At 48.2% G+C, this 13912-nt stretch overlaps 1 protein-coding gene across 2 annotated transcripts in view; it reads left to right on the forward strand.

Annotated features, from left to right (window-relative positions):
• SLIT1 (slit guidance ligand 1) overlaps positions 1 to 13912 on the forward strand; it is a 188355-nt gene that overhangs the window by 22708 nt on the left and 151735 nt on the right. For both annotated transcript variants that reach the window (XM_003255278.3, XM_030808989.1), the window contains exon 4: positions 5476 to 5547. In XM_003255278.3, the coding sequence (XP_003255326.2) occupies positions 5476 to 5547 (72 nt within the window). The remainder of the gene's footprint in view (positions 1 to 5475; positions 5548 to 13912) is intronic.

Genomic DNA, 13912 nt, shown 5'->3' on the forward strand with positions numbered 1-13912 from the left:
GAGAGGGAACTGGCAGGCCAAGCTGCTGCCAGGGATGAGGGGCACTCAGGGGAGGGGACCCCATGCCCAGCCTGCCTCCACCAGTGGATGGAGCCAGGAGCAGCTGCAGCTGTGAAAGTGGTCACAAGGCATGGTCACAGAGAAACCTGGAGTGGGTCCCCACCCCACATTCTCCATGCAACTGTCCCTGTTGTTTTTCCCTGAAAATACGGGATGGCAAAAAATTTACATAATAATACAGAGGAAGTGAAATTTCTTCCTGTCATCTCATCCTGACATAACCACTGTCCATTGATTTGTGTGTCCTTAAAAAAGCCGTGGTGTGCCAAGGGGACCCATCAGGGAAGCCCTGGGGGATTGGTGTCTTAGGTGCACAGGGCCACAGTACAGAAATGGGAAGGTGGAGGCCTGTCCTGATTCACATGGTTTGTTGCTGAATAGGGCTTTTAAGTTTGAAAATGGGTCTTGATCAATTTTTGCATTTCAGTTTGGCAACGATGAAAAAAAGAAACATGGTGGGGTGAGGTGGGGGATGGGCACTCATATTCACGGTGGTCGCCGATCTCGTCCTTCTGAAAGTGGTTTGGCTGTAGGTGTTAAGAGTCCTAAAGTTCATGCTCTTTGAACCAGAAAGTCCTTTTTATTTGAAGGAAATAATCAGAGACATGGCTAAAAATCATATATCAGAATATTAATTGCACTTTATTATTTATTTATTTTTAAGACCAAGTCTTGCTATGTCTACCAGGCTGGAGAGCAGTGGCATGATCTCGGCTCACTGCAATCTCCACCTCCTGGGTTCAAGTGATTCCCCTGCCTCAGCCTCCCGAGTAGCTGGGACTACAGGTGCACGCCACCACGCCCGGCTAATTGTTTTTGTATTTTTAGTAGAGATGGGGTTTCACCATGTTGGCCAGGCTGATCTTGAACCCCTGACCTCAGGTGATCCACCTGCCTTGGCCTCCTAAAGTGCTAGGATTACAGGCGTGAGCCACCGTGCCCAGCCATTGCACATTATTTAAATAGAAAAAAATTGGAAACCCCTTCTAGTGGATACATAAGAAATAAAATCACATTTCTGAAGAACAGTTAAGGCCATGCGAATGTGCTCACAATACAGTGTTAAATGGAAAAGATAAAAACTGACAATAGTATTACTAAAACAATTTGCATGTGGATAGAATACAGGAGGAAGAAGACAACTGGAACCACTGACTCTCATTATAGTGAGTGGTGGATTATAGATAACTTTATTTTTATTCTTTGTGTTTTTCTCTTTTAATGGATTTTCTTATGACAAGTTTATTATTATGATTATAGCTACCACCGCTCTATGCCAGGCACCTGGGGAAGCTCTTTGCCTTATATTATCTCATTTAATCCTTAAAACAACACTGCTGTAAGTGGTATTTCACAGATAAGAAAGAGAGGTACACAGAGATTAAGTCATTTGTCCCCAGTTGTACAGAAGAGGGGATTAGAACCTGGATCATTTTGCCTCAAAGTCTGAGCTCTTAATGAAGATGACCTGATACCTCACCTTTCTTTTTTTGAGATGGAGTTTCACTCTTGTTGCCCAGGCTGGAGTGCAATGGCATGATCTGGACTCACTGCAATCTCTGCCTCTTGGGTTCAAGCGATTCTCCCACCTCAGCCTTCTGAGTAGCTGGGATTACAGGCGCCAGCCACCACACCCAACTAATTTTTTGTATTTTTAGTAGAGACTGGGTTTCACCGTGTTGGCAGGCTGGTCTTGAACTCCTGACCTCAGGTGATCCGCCCGCCTTGGCCTCCCAAAGTACTGGGATTATAGGCCTGAGCCACCATGCCCGGCTCTTTCATTTTTATATTAAAGAAAATAAGATATTAAATAAAAGGAAAAGAATATGATTGCCTCGTTGCCCTCCTACAGCCTGGAAGAAAGCAAGGCAATCTTTCTTTTGTGCTCCTCATCCGAGCCTAAAACGAAATGGTAAGAAGCCCACAGCTAGACCAGATGTCGAATGCTGCATTTGTTTTCTTTAAAAGACTTAGAATAAAATACATGTTAATGACCTGGCTATGAGGGGCTGATTTGGACCTGACCCAACCTGGCTCCACCTCTGGTGCTGGGAAGGATGGGTGGAGGGAAAGGGTCTAGGGGGTTGAGACATGACTCCAGTGGGTGAGTGGCGACTTCAGCCCTGCAGGCACCTTCCTGAGTGGTCAGTTCAATGGCCGCCCCCTGAGTTGTTGGAGACCAATGGTGCATCAGTTAATCATAAAAGGTGATTAAAGTGCAGAGTCACTAAAAACCACACAGAGTCACTAAAAGCCACAGCCAGGCAAGGTGGCTCATGCCTGTAATCCCAGCACTTTGGGAGGCCAAGGGGCGGGGGTGGATCACTCGAGGTCAGGAGTTCGAGACCAGCCTGGCCACCACGGTGAAACCCTGCCTCTACTAAAAATACAAAAATTAGCCAGGCACAGTGATACGTGCCCGTAATCCCAGCTACTCCAGAGGCTCAGGCAGGAGAATCACTTGAACCCGGGAGGCGGAGGTTGCGGTGAGCCGAGATCACGCTGCTGCAGTCCAGCCTGGGCTACAGAGCTAGTCTCTGTCTCAAAAACAACAACAACAACAACAACAACAACAACAACACCCCACACATACCTTAGACATTTCATTTTATGTTAAAACATATAAATGTGCATTTACTGACCCCTCCTCTTTTTTTTGGCCAAAGTCTTTCTCTTTGGTGTGAAACGATGGAGTTCTTTGTGTTGTTTGCCTCACCTAAACCACACACATATACCTTGTTTATGATTTTTGGTTTTGGTTTCTGGAAGGTGGAGTGAGATTTTCCGAAGGGCCTTGGGAGCAATCTGGGGGAGTGTTCCTGATTTTTAAAATGACACCCACCCCCCTCTGCCATCGTCTTTTACTTAATTCAACAGCCCTTTAATTAGCAGCTTTCCTTTCATCGAATCTTTCTAAAGCATTCCACTTAGTTTTCACAGAGATGACTCTTTTTCCACTAGCATTTCATTCATTTATGTAATAGGTAATTAAATTATAGAGTTAGAATGACAAGTGCCTCTGGCATAAACAGGTTTGGGAGTGGACATAACTGGTTCTTGTGAGCAGTTGTAAACTCCAGTGTAGATGCAGCAGTGTGCAGTTGAGCTGGCCAAGAGGGATCAGGACATTGTGGCCTCAGTGGGTCTGCAGGTGGAGAGGAGTGGATTTCGCCCAGTCACCCTGGGAGCCGGCCTGGCACCGTACCATGGCCAGGATCGTACCATGGGAGCAGCCAGGATGGGGAGTAGAGAAAGGCAAACTTCAGGATCCCATATCTACCATTCAGTAATGGCTTGGGCGAGTCACTTACCTCTTGGTACCCCTATTCTCTCATCTTTCAAAGATAGGCAACTCAACAAAGTCAGCAAACCTATCTTGGGCACCTATGAAGAGCCAAGCCACGTGGCGAAGTGGTGGCAGGAAACCTTTGTTGGGGGTGTTTGCTGGGAGTCGGGAGGGTGAGTGCACGAATGCAAAGTGCTGTTGTCACTTTCAAGAGAAAGAGGCCCACCTTTCCACTCTGCTTTCCCACCTGTGATGAGCTCGTGCCTCTAATGCCTTTGCCCCATGTCTGGCACACAGTAAGGGCTGATTATGATGGTGGCCACGACTACTGTTATCATTCTCAGTAACCTTCATGTCGCTCGCCATGTGGAGTCGCTTCCTTAGTGTCCTTTAATTTTCCATTTTAAACTAGGCATTGAATCCCTTTTTCCTCCTAAATAATTTTCAGAAGTGGAAGCCAGAAAAATGAGAAAGTCTTGGGGGAAAACAAAACAAAACCAGTGGTTATCAGGCAGTGTAAATACAGGATTAATTTACTGGACCAAGGGTAAAGAATTTGGAGCTATCTGATGTCTACTCCTGTTGCTTTAAGGATTGTATTGATGTTTCCCCACCCCCCCCAAGGCAATGAAGTGTTTCCCTAGGAGCCTGCCCTTAAAAGTAAACTTCCAGTGGGTCTCCAAAAGTTGATTTACTTGTCTGTACCATGGGGAACATGGCGGTGCCCAATGTGGTGGCAATGGCTTTTCTCACATATTAGATGAAGGATGACCTTCTAGGAGGTAACCACAGACCAATTACTGCTGGCTACATGGAATTAATGTTTTCCCCTTCCCTCTGGAAGAAAGCTTTTGGCTGAGATGGTTTATCATACAGTTGTTCCTTGGTATCCATGGGGGATTGGTTCTAAGACCCCTCAGACACCCCTGGGGCTACAGGCCTGGGCTACCATGCCCAGCTAATTTTTTTGTATTTTTTGTAGAGATGAGGTTTCTCTTTGTTATTTCTCTTTGTTACCCAGGCCAATCTGAAGCTCCTGGCCTCAAGCAATCCTCTCATTCAGCCTCCCCAAGTGTTGGGATTATAGGCAGGAGCCATTTGACATGTTTTTTTTGTTTTGTTTTGTTTTTGTTTTTTTTTGTTTTTTTTTTTGAGACAAGAGTCTCACGCTGTTGCTCAGGCCGGAGTGCAGTGGTGTGATCTCAGCTTACTGCACCCTCCACCTCCCTGGTTCAAGTGATTCTCCCACCTCAGCTTCCTGAGTTGCTGGGATTACAGGTGCATGCCATCATGCCTGGCTGAGCATGCATTTTTATTAATGATAAAAATAATCAATAAAGCCATTTTCATTTTTTTTTTATTTGAGACAGTTTTGCTCTGTCGCCCAGGCTGGAGTGCAGTGGCGCAATCTTGGCTCACTGCAACCTCTGTCTCCTGAGTTCAAGCGATTCTCCTGCCTCAGCCTCCCGAGTAGCTGGGATTACAGGCGCCCGCCACCACGCCCAGCTAATTTTTGTATTTTTAGTAGAGACGGGGTTTCACCGTGTTGGCCAGGCTGGCCTCGAACTCCTGGCTTCAGGTGATCCGCCTGCCTCGGCCTCCCAAAGTGCTGGGATTACAGTTATGAGCCACTGCGCCCAGCTGCTATTTTCATTTTGAAAAAAGACCCAAAGCAAACAATAAAAAGAAAGTGAAACCTCTGTTGAGCCAAATGTGGGTGAAATCAGGGCTGTGTGGCCATTAGGGTATGTCTCCCATTTCAAGTGTAGTCAGGTTTCCAACTCACAAAGGGAGATAGCATTGGAATCAGTGCCTTAGAAACCACACAGGGCTTGCACATGTGAAGTGATGATGATGATGGCTATGGGAAGAAATAGTGGAAGGAGAGATGCTGGTGAGGGGCTTCCACAGACACTCTGTTCTTATCCTCCCCTCGTGCTGGGTGGTGGAATTTCCACTTTACAGACGAACTGGGGCCCAGAGAAGGTAATTTCCCTGGGATGCCACATGGACCCTGTTAGGATTTGAATGCTGGACCTTCTGCCTCTGAATCCATCTGGTGTTTTCTGAGAAGTCCTCTGGATTTCCTGGCCGTCTAGGTGATTTTCAATTCTTCTTCTCTTTTATAGGCGACTGAACCGAAACCAGCTGCACATGTTACCGGAACTGCTGTTCCAGAACAACCAGGCTTTGTCAAGACTGTGAGTGACGCTCTGTGGCCAGAAAGTTCTCCCTGTGGTTTTGTCTCTCACCCTGTGGGAGGCACAGTGTTTGGTCAGTGGGGCCTGGATGTTCCCATGACCCTGACCCTGTGCTCCTCCCCTGGCAGGAATGGTCCAGGGCATCAAAGGCCAGGCCCTTTCTGTAGGAAGGTGCTGTGCAGGGTATTTCTCCATGGCAAGCACTTGGAAGAACCCGCAGTTCATCCAGATTTGTGAGCTGCCGCTGACGGTGTGGGTACAAGGGTGTTCTGCAGGCAGGCGTGCTTGTGGACGGTGATGCCAGCCTTTACAGGGGCTCATTCTTACCCATTTCTCACTGCGCCTTTGGTAATCTGCCTGGAGCTGAATATTTATTCATTCAACTAAGCCCTTCTTGAACCTATTTCTATTTTCAGCCCTTTCTACCTTTTAGGGTCATGAGGCCTGTAAGGTTATTAACTGTGGTATAAGATCATATTTTTATTTACTGTCAGTGTACTTCTTTCAAGTTTGAAGGATAGTTGCTAATTCTGCTGCACCATGATTTGCCACGTGTCTGTAATTTTTCTACCATATATTTCATTTTATGGGAATTGGGTTGGACAAGACCTTTGAGATTATCTAAGGAATCTCTTCTGCAGCTCCTTAGCATATGGTCCCACAGTCTTTGCTTGGCTACCTCTAGTGATGGGGAGCTCACCACCTCTGGAGACAATCAGCTCTATCACTGGACAAATAAGTAAATTAGGACAATTTTAACTTTGGGCCCTAAATCTGCTCTCCAGTAACTTATATTTTTCTTAGCTTTGCTTTCTATAACTACCTAGTTTTTGAAGAGCTGTCAGGTTTTTGAATTTTGAGTTGGGATGTTTTTTAGTTCCGTTAATTGTTGTCATTAATAACCTTAAGAACACTGGCCGGCCTTCTGCATGCCTGGCATGGCACTACTGGTTCATCCCTGAAGGAGCTTATGGGACAGCACCTAAGTGGAGAAAGGGGTAATAAGCAATGTAGGTAAGACTGAGGGTTGTGGGTTGGGTGGGAGTGGCAACCTAGGGTTACCTGAGTGCTAAGGGGTCTGACCATGGGCTCCTAGAGTCTGGGGATTGATTTTGTCTCCTCTGATTAAACACAGCTAGTTCTTTCTGCCTCTGCCATGATTTCTAGATCTCTCTCTAAGCCCAGTGATCTCCAGAATTTGTTGTTGATCTTACCTTCAAACTTTTATTTATTTATTTTTGAGACAAGATGTTGCTCTGTCACCCAGGCCGAATACAGTGGCACGATCTTGGCTCACTGCAGCCTCAATCTTCTGGGCTCAAGTGATCTTCCCACCTCAGCCTCCAGAGTAGTTGGGACTACAGGTATGCACTACCACGCCTGGCTAATTTTTTAATTTTTTTTTTTTTTGAGAAGGAGTCTTGCTCTTTCACCCAGGCTGGACTGCAGTGGCGCGATCTCAGCTCACTGCAGGTTCCGCCCCCCCGGGGTTCACGCCATTCTCCTGCCTCAGCCTCCCGCGTAGTAATTTTTTGATTTTTTTAGAGATGAGGTTTTGCCATGTTGCCCAGGCTGGTCTTAAACTCCTAGGCTCAAGCGATCCACCAGCCTCAGCCTTCCAAAGTGCTGGGATTACAGGTGTGAGCCACCATGCCTGGCTAAGCTTTTGTCTTTACAATGGAACTCTAATTTTTAGTCTGTTGGAATGGTCTTTCTGGTCACTTCCTGTTGCTTCCTCCTCCTGGCCTGGAGACCACTCCACAGTGACCCTTAGTGATGATCTCTGTTGCTGGTCTTTGCCACCACCCTTGGGCTTGAGTTGGGCCTTCTCCTCCAGGTTTCCTCTAACTGATAGGTTGGCCAATCCATTATGTGCCAGGCATACACAGTGGGTGCTTAATTTTTCCCTACTTGATTGTGAAAGGCAGAAGATTATTCCCAGCAGGTGCCTCCATGGTAATGTCTGTTGAACCTGTCGGTCATGCACTGGTCTATGTGGTCCATGCTCTTGCTGGCCACGTGCAAGCATCTGGCCTTGCCCTGCCTTGGCCCCAGCAGCTCCTGTTTTCTCTTTGCTGTCCTTTCTCTGCTGACTTGCAAGTGTTATCACAGCTCTGCCTTTCTGCAAAAATTTGTCTTGAATGTCTTTTCTCTGGGTCTCAATTCTGCAATTCTTTCCCCTCCTAAGTCCCCTTAACCTTTCAAGCTTTTGCCCTTGCCCTCCTAGCATGATTTGCCTACCTGGGTCCCTTCTCTTTCTGATAGTGATTCGTTGCCCTTCACGTTGTAGGGATCAAGGCATATGTATACTCTACTGTTGCCATCAAGCTCTGGGTGCCTACTTTCGCTCTCCCTCATTGATTTTAAAATCTCCAAGACCCATCATGTGAATCTGAATCCACCAACTTCCAGCCCTTTAATTGAGATCATCTCCAGCCATATTCATTTTTAGGGGGGAGCTGACTTCTTTTGTCATAACCTTCCACCAGCCCTTAGGGGTAAAGGATAGCTCTGCAGGGGACTCCCTCTCTCCTTTATTTGAGTCCACCCTTCTCTAGGGACATTGGTACCTTGCACACCCCTGTGTTCCTTCCTGAGGAAAGTGACAACTTGGCTGCCTCCTTGGTCTGTGTCTGGGAAACTTGGATCCCCGCTGAAATGGAAGGTGGCCTGGGAAGCAGAAAGTCAAGGGCCAGGTTGTCCTGGGCTTTTCAAGGCATAACTTTGGGTAGTTTAATTGCTCAGAGCCCATTTCTCTTACCCATACATGGTAGGGCTAGTAGGAGTCTGAACTGGGACTGTGCATGTAACATAACCAAGCCTGCAGCTGGCCCTCAGTGGATGTTCATCCATCATGCTCCTGATAACTCAGGGTGAGCAAATAGCCCCTCGGTGAAGCAGGTGCTCCTGTGCTTGATGTCTTGTCTGACACATGTGGCCATGAGGCAAGCAATGTCTCCCAGTGTTACTGCCAGTGAGACAGGTTGGAAAGAGGGAGTGACTTCCCAAGAGTCAGGATGAAGCCCTCTGACTCCTAGCCCCGCCCTCTTCGTGGTTTCATATTTTACAGGAGTCCTAGAGGAAAGGACACCTATATTTTAATGAGTATTAAATAGCCAGATTCTATAACCAATGGCTGGCACGAGAAGATTAAATCAAGGAGCAAAAAGCCATTGCAGAGGACAGTAGTCTATGTGACACCTGCTCTTGGCACCCTATGAGGCTGGGAGGCAGAGGCCTCTAGACACATTGGGTGTCCTCATTGCAGTGGTCTCAGGCCAGCTGCTTTCGGGAAGGGGCTGGTTGGCAGCCAACAGAGGGACTTCCAGAAGGGCAGTGGAAGTCTTGGTGGCCCTTTGGGGGTGTTTCTAGGCTCTAGAGCCAGAACTTCTCCCTAACACTTACTGTCTTTTCTTTCCAGGCATCAGGTCCTTTACTCTTAGCAGGAAACATTTCTCATCCAGGAGCATAGCAGGATTTGGGTGAAGGCAGACTTTTCTTTAGCTTTCCCCTTGACATTTCTTAACTTCATCTGCAAACAAGGCATGCAAACCGAGAGGACTCCTGCAGGGCTCTGGGAGGACTCCCAGGCAGTGCGCCCTGCTTAGTTTGCACTGAGGCCAAGGCATTTGGTGGCCACCAGGTCACATCTCAAAATGGGCACTGTCTGGGGGAAATGATTCAACAAACCTTATTCATCTGGTTTTTCGTCCCTGGTGTCTGGGATTACCTGGTGTCTGGGTTCTTCACCTTGGAGATGGTTATAGGGAAGGATTCAGGAGCAAGTGTTTAAAGATCTACTTGTTAATATTCTAATACTACTGTGTATGCATCCGCCCTGCCCCATTCTATTGACCTGAGCACCTGGCATTCTAAAGTATCTCTGCTAACTCCCCCAGTTGGTCTGGCCAAGGAGTACTCGGCACGCTTGGTTCCAGAAACAGAATACCCTGCCAGCTGGTGATGGTAAAGGTGGAGGTGGGGTTTTGTAGGGGCACAGCTGGCAGGAGGTGAGATCCAGCTGGCCTTCCCGGGGACCCTCACTGAGATGTGAGGGCCATTTCTAGTTATTTCTGAATATCTGCCTTATTGTCCTGCTCTTCCCTGCAAACCAGTGTTCTGGGCTCATCAGCAGCATCTCGGTTCCATCATGACCCAGGTCAGCCATGGTGCCAATTTGCCTCCTACTTCCTGTGACCTTGGAGCTCAGATCCACACAGTGTCTCAGGCTCCAACTCTGGGTTTCTGGGAGAGAGAATCTGGCCCATCTTAGATCAAGAGGTCACACCAGGCCAGTGAGCTGTTGGCAGGGATTGTGGGATCCGCTGGTGCAGCGACACTATGGTGCCCACCCTATCTCAGGAGCTGGAGGTGGGACCTATTCCCTTAGAAGGCAGTGCCTGGCATTCCTGGTCTCTCATTTGTTGACCTCCCCTTTGCTTTGGAGGGATCTGTTACTAATTTTTCCCATCTGGAGCAAATTATGGACTTTCATGCACAGGCTGTTATGCTAAATCAGCATGAAAATAGGTTTGAGAGAGACCAAATGTGCTGGGTAAGGCGTGGTCACCAAGTCTGTAGGTGGTGGCGCAGCCCACATTTCGGTTGATTTTGTCTGTGTGGCCTCCAGAAGTTAAAATCCTGTTAGGGGTTACTCTGCACTAATATTTCCCCTGCTGTGGGGTTAGTCTGTCCATTTCTTTCTTATGCAGGATCTATGGCTTAGAGAGGTGATTTGCCTTGGACCACAGAGCAGCTTGATGATAGGGTTGGAATTAGACACCAGGCCTTCTAGGGGCCCTGAAGAGCCTGAAAATGGTCTTAAACCTTGACCTAGGAATCTCATATTTGGGGATCTGCCTTAAAGAAATAATAAAACATGAGCACAGACATGTTTGTTACTGTATTATTTAGAATATTGAAATATAGAATAATGAAAAGAATATGGAAATAACATATATGTCCAACATTGGGGGCATGATGAAGTAAATGATGATGTATCTACTTGATGGAATATTTATACAGTCATCAAAAATGGCCTTTATGAAAGATGTCAAGTAATGCAGATAAATGTGTTTGATATCAAAAGCCAGGATTCCAAACTGCATTGACAATATGACCACTTGATAAATCACTCTAAATAATGCATGAAAACATACCTGGAAAATGCCAACAGGGATTGTCTGTGGGTGGCTTTTTTCTCTTCTGTGGCCCAGATGTTCTCTAAGAAGCATGTGTTATGTTTACGGTAGGAAACCTCCCAGTTTCAAATAAGAAGTGAAAAGCCTCTGTTGTCTGAGGTGAAGCAAATGCTTGTGATACGATGTTGCAGCGCTTCCTTTAACCGAGCCTGTTTGCTCTTCTATGAGATACAGATAGTAAGGGCTGGCTGCCTCATGGGGCTGATGTGAAGGTTAAAGAGAGCTGTGACACTCTTGTGTCAGACATGAACACTGTGGCACGTGGGAGGTGCCCAGGAAATGTCAGATGAGTCCACATCAGGGCTACTTTGGAGGGTGGTGCAGCCCCGGCGTGACCTGCACCTGGACCTGTGTCCCATATTGATGTTGGCTTCCCCTGTCACTTGTGCCAACTCAACCTCACCACTCTTAACTCACAACCATCCCCTCAATTTGCAGGGACCTTCCCCCAACAGAGTTTTTTTTTTTTTCTCGAGGGGCTTAGGTGCCCCTGCAGAGACACCCTGAGGAGGCTGTTGAGGGAGGCTGGCGTGTGGTGGGCAGGAGGGCCGTGGCCTTGGCACAGTCAGTGCCCCGGCTGAGGATGTGGGAGATATGCTTTCTGTCCTCTTGGGCACTTTCCTGAGCAGGCCGGGGAGAGCAAACGTGGAGCGAGTAGGTGATGCTGCCCTGGAGGCATTTCTTGGTACCCTGAAATTACAGATGTATTCTATACTTCCTCAGGGATGCCCCCATTGAGGGTGGGCTGGAGTTTCTGCACAGCAGCACTCACACCTCTTCAGAAGACAGCACACCCCCTTCCCCCACCCCACTGCAGAAGTGAACCTGCCCCATGACATCCTTCACTGCCTCGCTCTCCCAGGGCCTCATGAAAGGTCTCAGGGACTGCAATCATCACAGTAACGGTTAGAAAGAATGGAAGGTTGTTGTGTGCCAGGCTCATGCTGAGCAGCTTTCAAATATACCTGATTTCATCATCAGAACATCTCTACGAGGTCAGCACTTTCTGAATTTTACAGATAAAGAAATGCAAGCTCAGCGGGTTTGTGACACACCCAAGGGGCTAAGCCAAATGTGAACCTCAGTCTGTCTGACAGTAAAGCTCATCCTTACATACCACCCCTCACCTGCCTCACCCACCCACCTCCTCCACCCATCCACCTATCTGTCCATCCACCTAGTTATCAACCACTGCCCTTTACCTCCCATCTACCCTCCCACCATCTACCAACTAATCAGTCAACCCACCCATCTCTCTCCCTACTCCTGACCCATCCCTCCATCCCCCATCCCCTCCCATCCATTCTCCCATCCAGCACTCCCCACCCACTCACCACCTGCCTATCCATCCTCTCTCACACCCCCACCCATCAACTCTCCCCCTCCCCCTGACGTACGCATCTACCAACCCACCTATAAACCCAGACACCCTTCTATCCCCCAACTCCTCCCCACCTTCCTCCACCCCTGTATTCACTCCTGCTCACCTTCCATCTGCTACTCACCCACCCACTGATCCAACAGTTCCTGAGGGCCTCCTGTGGGCCAGGCTCTGTGTTGGGTACTGTGAACCCTTGGAGTGATGTCTATGTAAGATGGATGAGTGTGGCCCTGCCTCTTGGGAGGTGACAGGTCTATCATCAATGCTCTTTGAGAGCAGCCTGCCACCCTCTGACCTATCAGCAGGTTGGAGCGGGTGGGGGCAGGTGCTGCACTGGCTGGACCTATATCTCCTGCCGGCGGGTTACCTGGGTTTGGAGGTCAGCTCCATCACCTGACAGTGAACCCTCAGAGGATGTGGAGATGTTATTTTCATGGACATACACAGGTGTCAAGCTGAGGGTTAGAGGGATATGCTGGAAACCTGATTGCTTCTTACAGCAGCAAAACTCAGTCTTCACCAGGTTCAAGTGGGGAGCAGGGTCTCCGCCCACCACGCATGCTGCCTCCTTGGCCTCCGATCTGGGGAGGATCTCTGCTGCCATGCAGCTCTGCTCTTGCTGATCCCCTCGTCATCCAGAAGCTACTTCTGGAAACCCAGTTCCTCTGGGCTTCCTTTTAGCCCTGAAACCAATATGTGTCCCGACAAGATTGACCTTTTGTGTCTCTGCTGGGCCTGGAAGGGCTGGGGGTGGGTGATTAAGGGCAGCCCAGGGCATTTATTTCCCCTTATTTATATCCCTGCTGTAAGGACCACCATAACTCATTAACAGGGCCCTGGTGGTTGGAGAGGCGTGGATGTGAGATTCACAGGAGCCCTGTTGAAGAATGCCTGACCCTATCGACCCTGTCTCAAGCTGGGTTTAATTAAACTGTCAGCACTGGTCAGAAGAACAAAGCTTCCCTTCCCGTCTCGGTCCCCAGCCCCCATCAGAGGCAGGAGGACATTCTCTGCTGAAATGAAGAGCTGTTAAAAATGGATCTGTCTTGCCTCTGAGGGAAATTACCCAAAGCAAGAAGGTGACCTCGCTATTGTGACGCATCCATGCCAGGCAGCAGAGCTGCAGAACTGAGCCAGCCATGCCCCGAGACACCAGCACATGAGAACGGGGCTCCCAGCCGCCCCTCCCCAGCCAGAGCCTCCTTCCTGCCAGAGTCCCCTGGGGACTACTTAAGATGGCCGTCCATCACTCCTTAGACTTCCCTTTCCCAGAAAGGAATTTCACTAGCTTTGTCCTTCAAGATACTGAGATGTTCCTGGCATTAATGGTAAAAAGGAGCTTCCTTGGTTAGACAATTTGGGGAAGAGCTGGGCCAAGCAGAGTCCTTCGTCAGGGACTATTCAGCCCGTTTAACATGCTCATGTGCGCCGTACAGCTCCCAGGGCAGATGCGGAATGTTGCGTCTCCCAAACATATCTGACTGTGAATCTCAAAAAATTTATTTTTTCAGGGAATACCTTTTAACATCAGCCTAGTATTAAGTAACTTGCGGAAGTCTCAGACAGTAAGAATCAGAGCTGAGATTCGAACCCAGGCCCACCTGACCCCAAACCCACATACTTACCTTCAAACTGTCAGTCCTTGAACTAGAGTATGATTAAGAGTTGTCTCAGTGGGGAGTTTATTAAAATTCAGATTCCCAGGGTCACACTCAGAGATTCTGAGTCAGTCAGTGTGTAAGGGCCCAAGAATCTACATCATCAAACCCCTCTTTATCCAGCT

Source organism: Nomascus leucogenys, chromosome 3 (genome assembly GCF_006542625.1).
Source record: "Nomascus leucogenys isolate Asia chromosome 3, Asia_NLE_v1, whole genome shotgun sequence".
NCBI classification, from domain to species: domain Eukaryota; kingdom Metazoa; phylum Chordata; class Mammalia; order Primates; family Hylobatidae; genus Nomascus; species Nomascus leucogenys.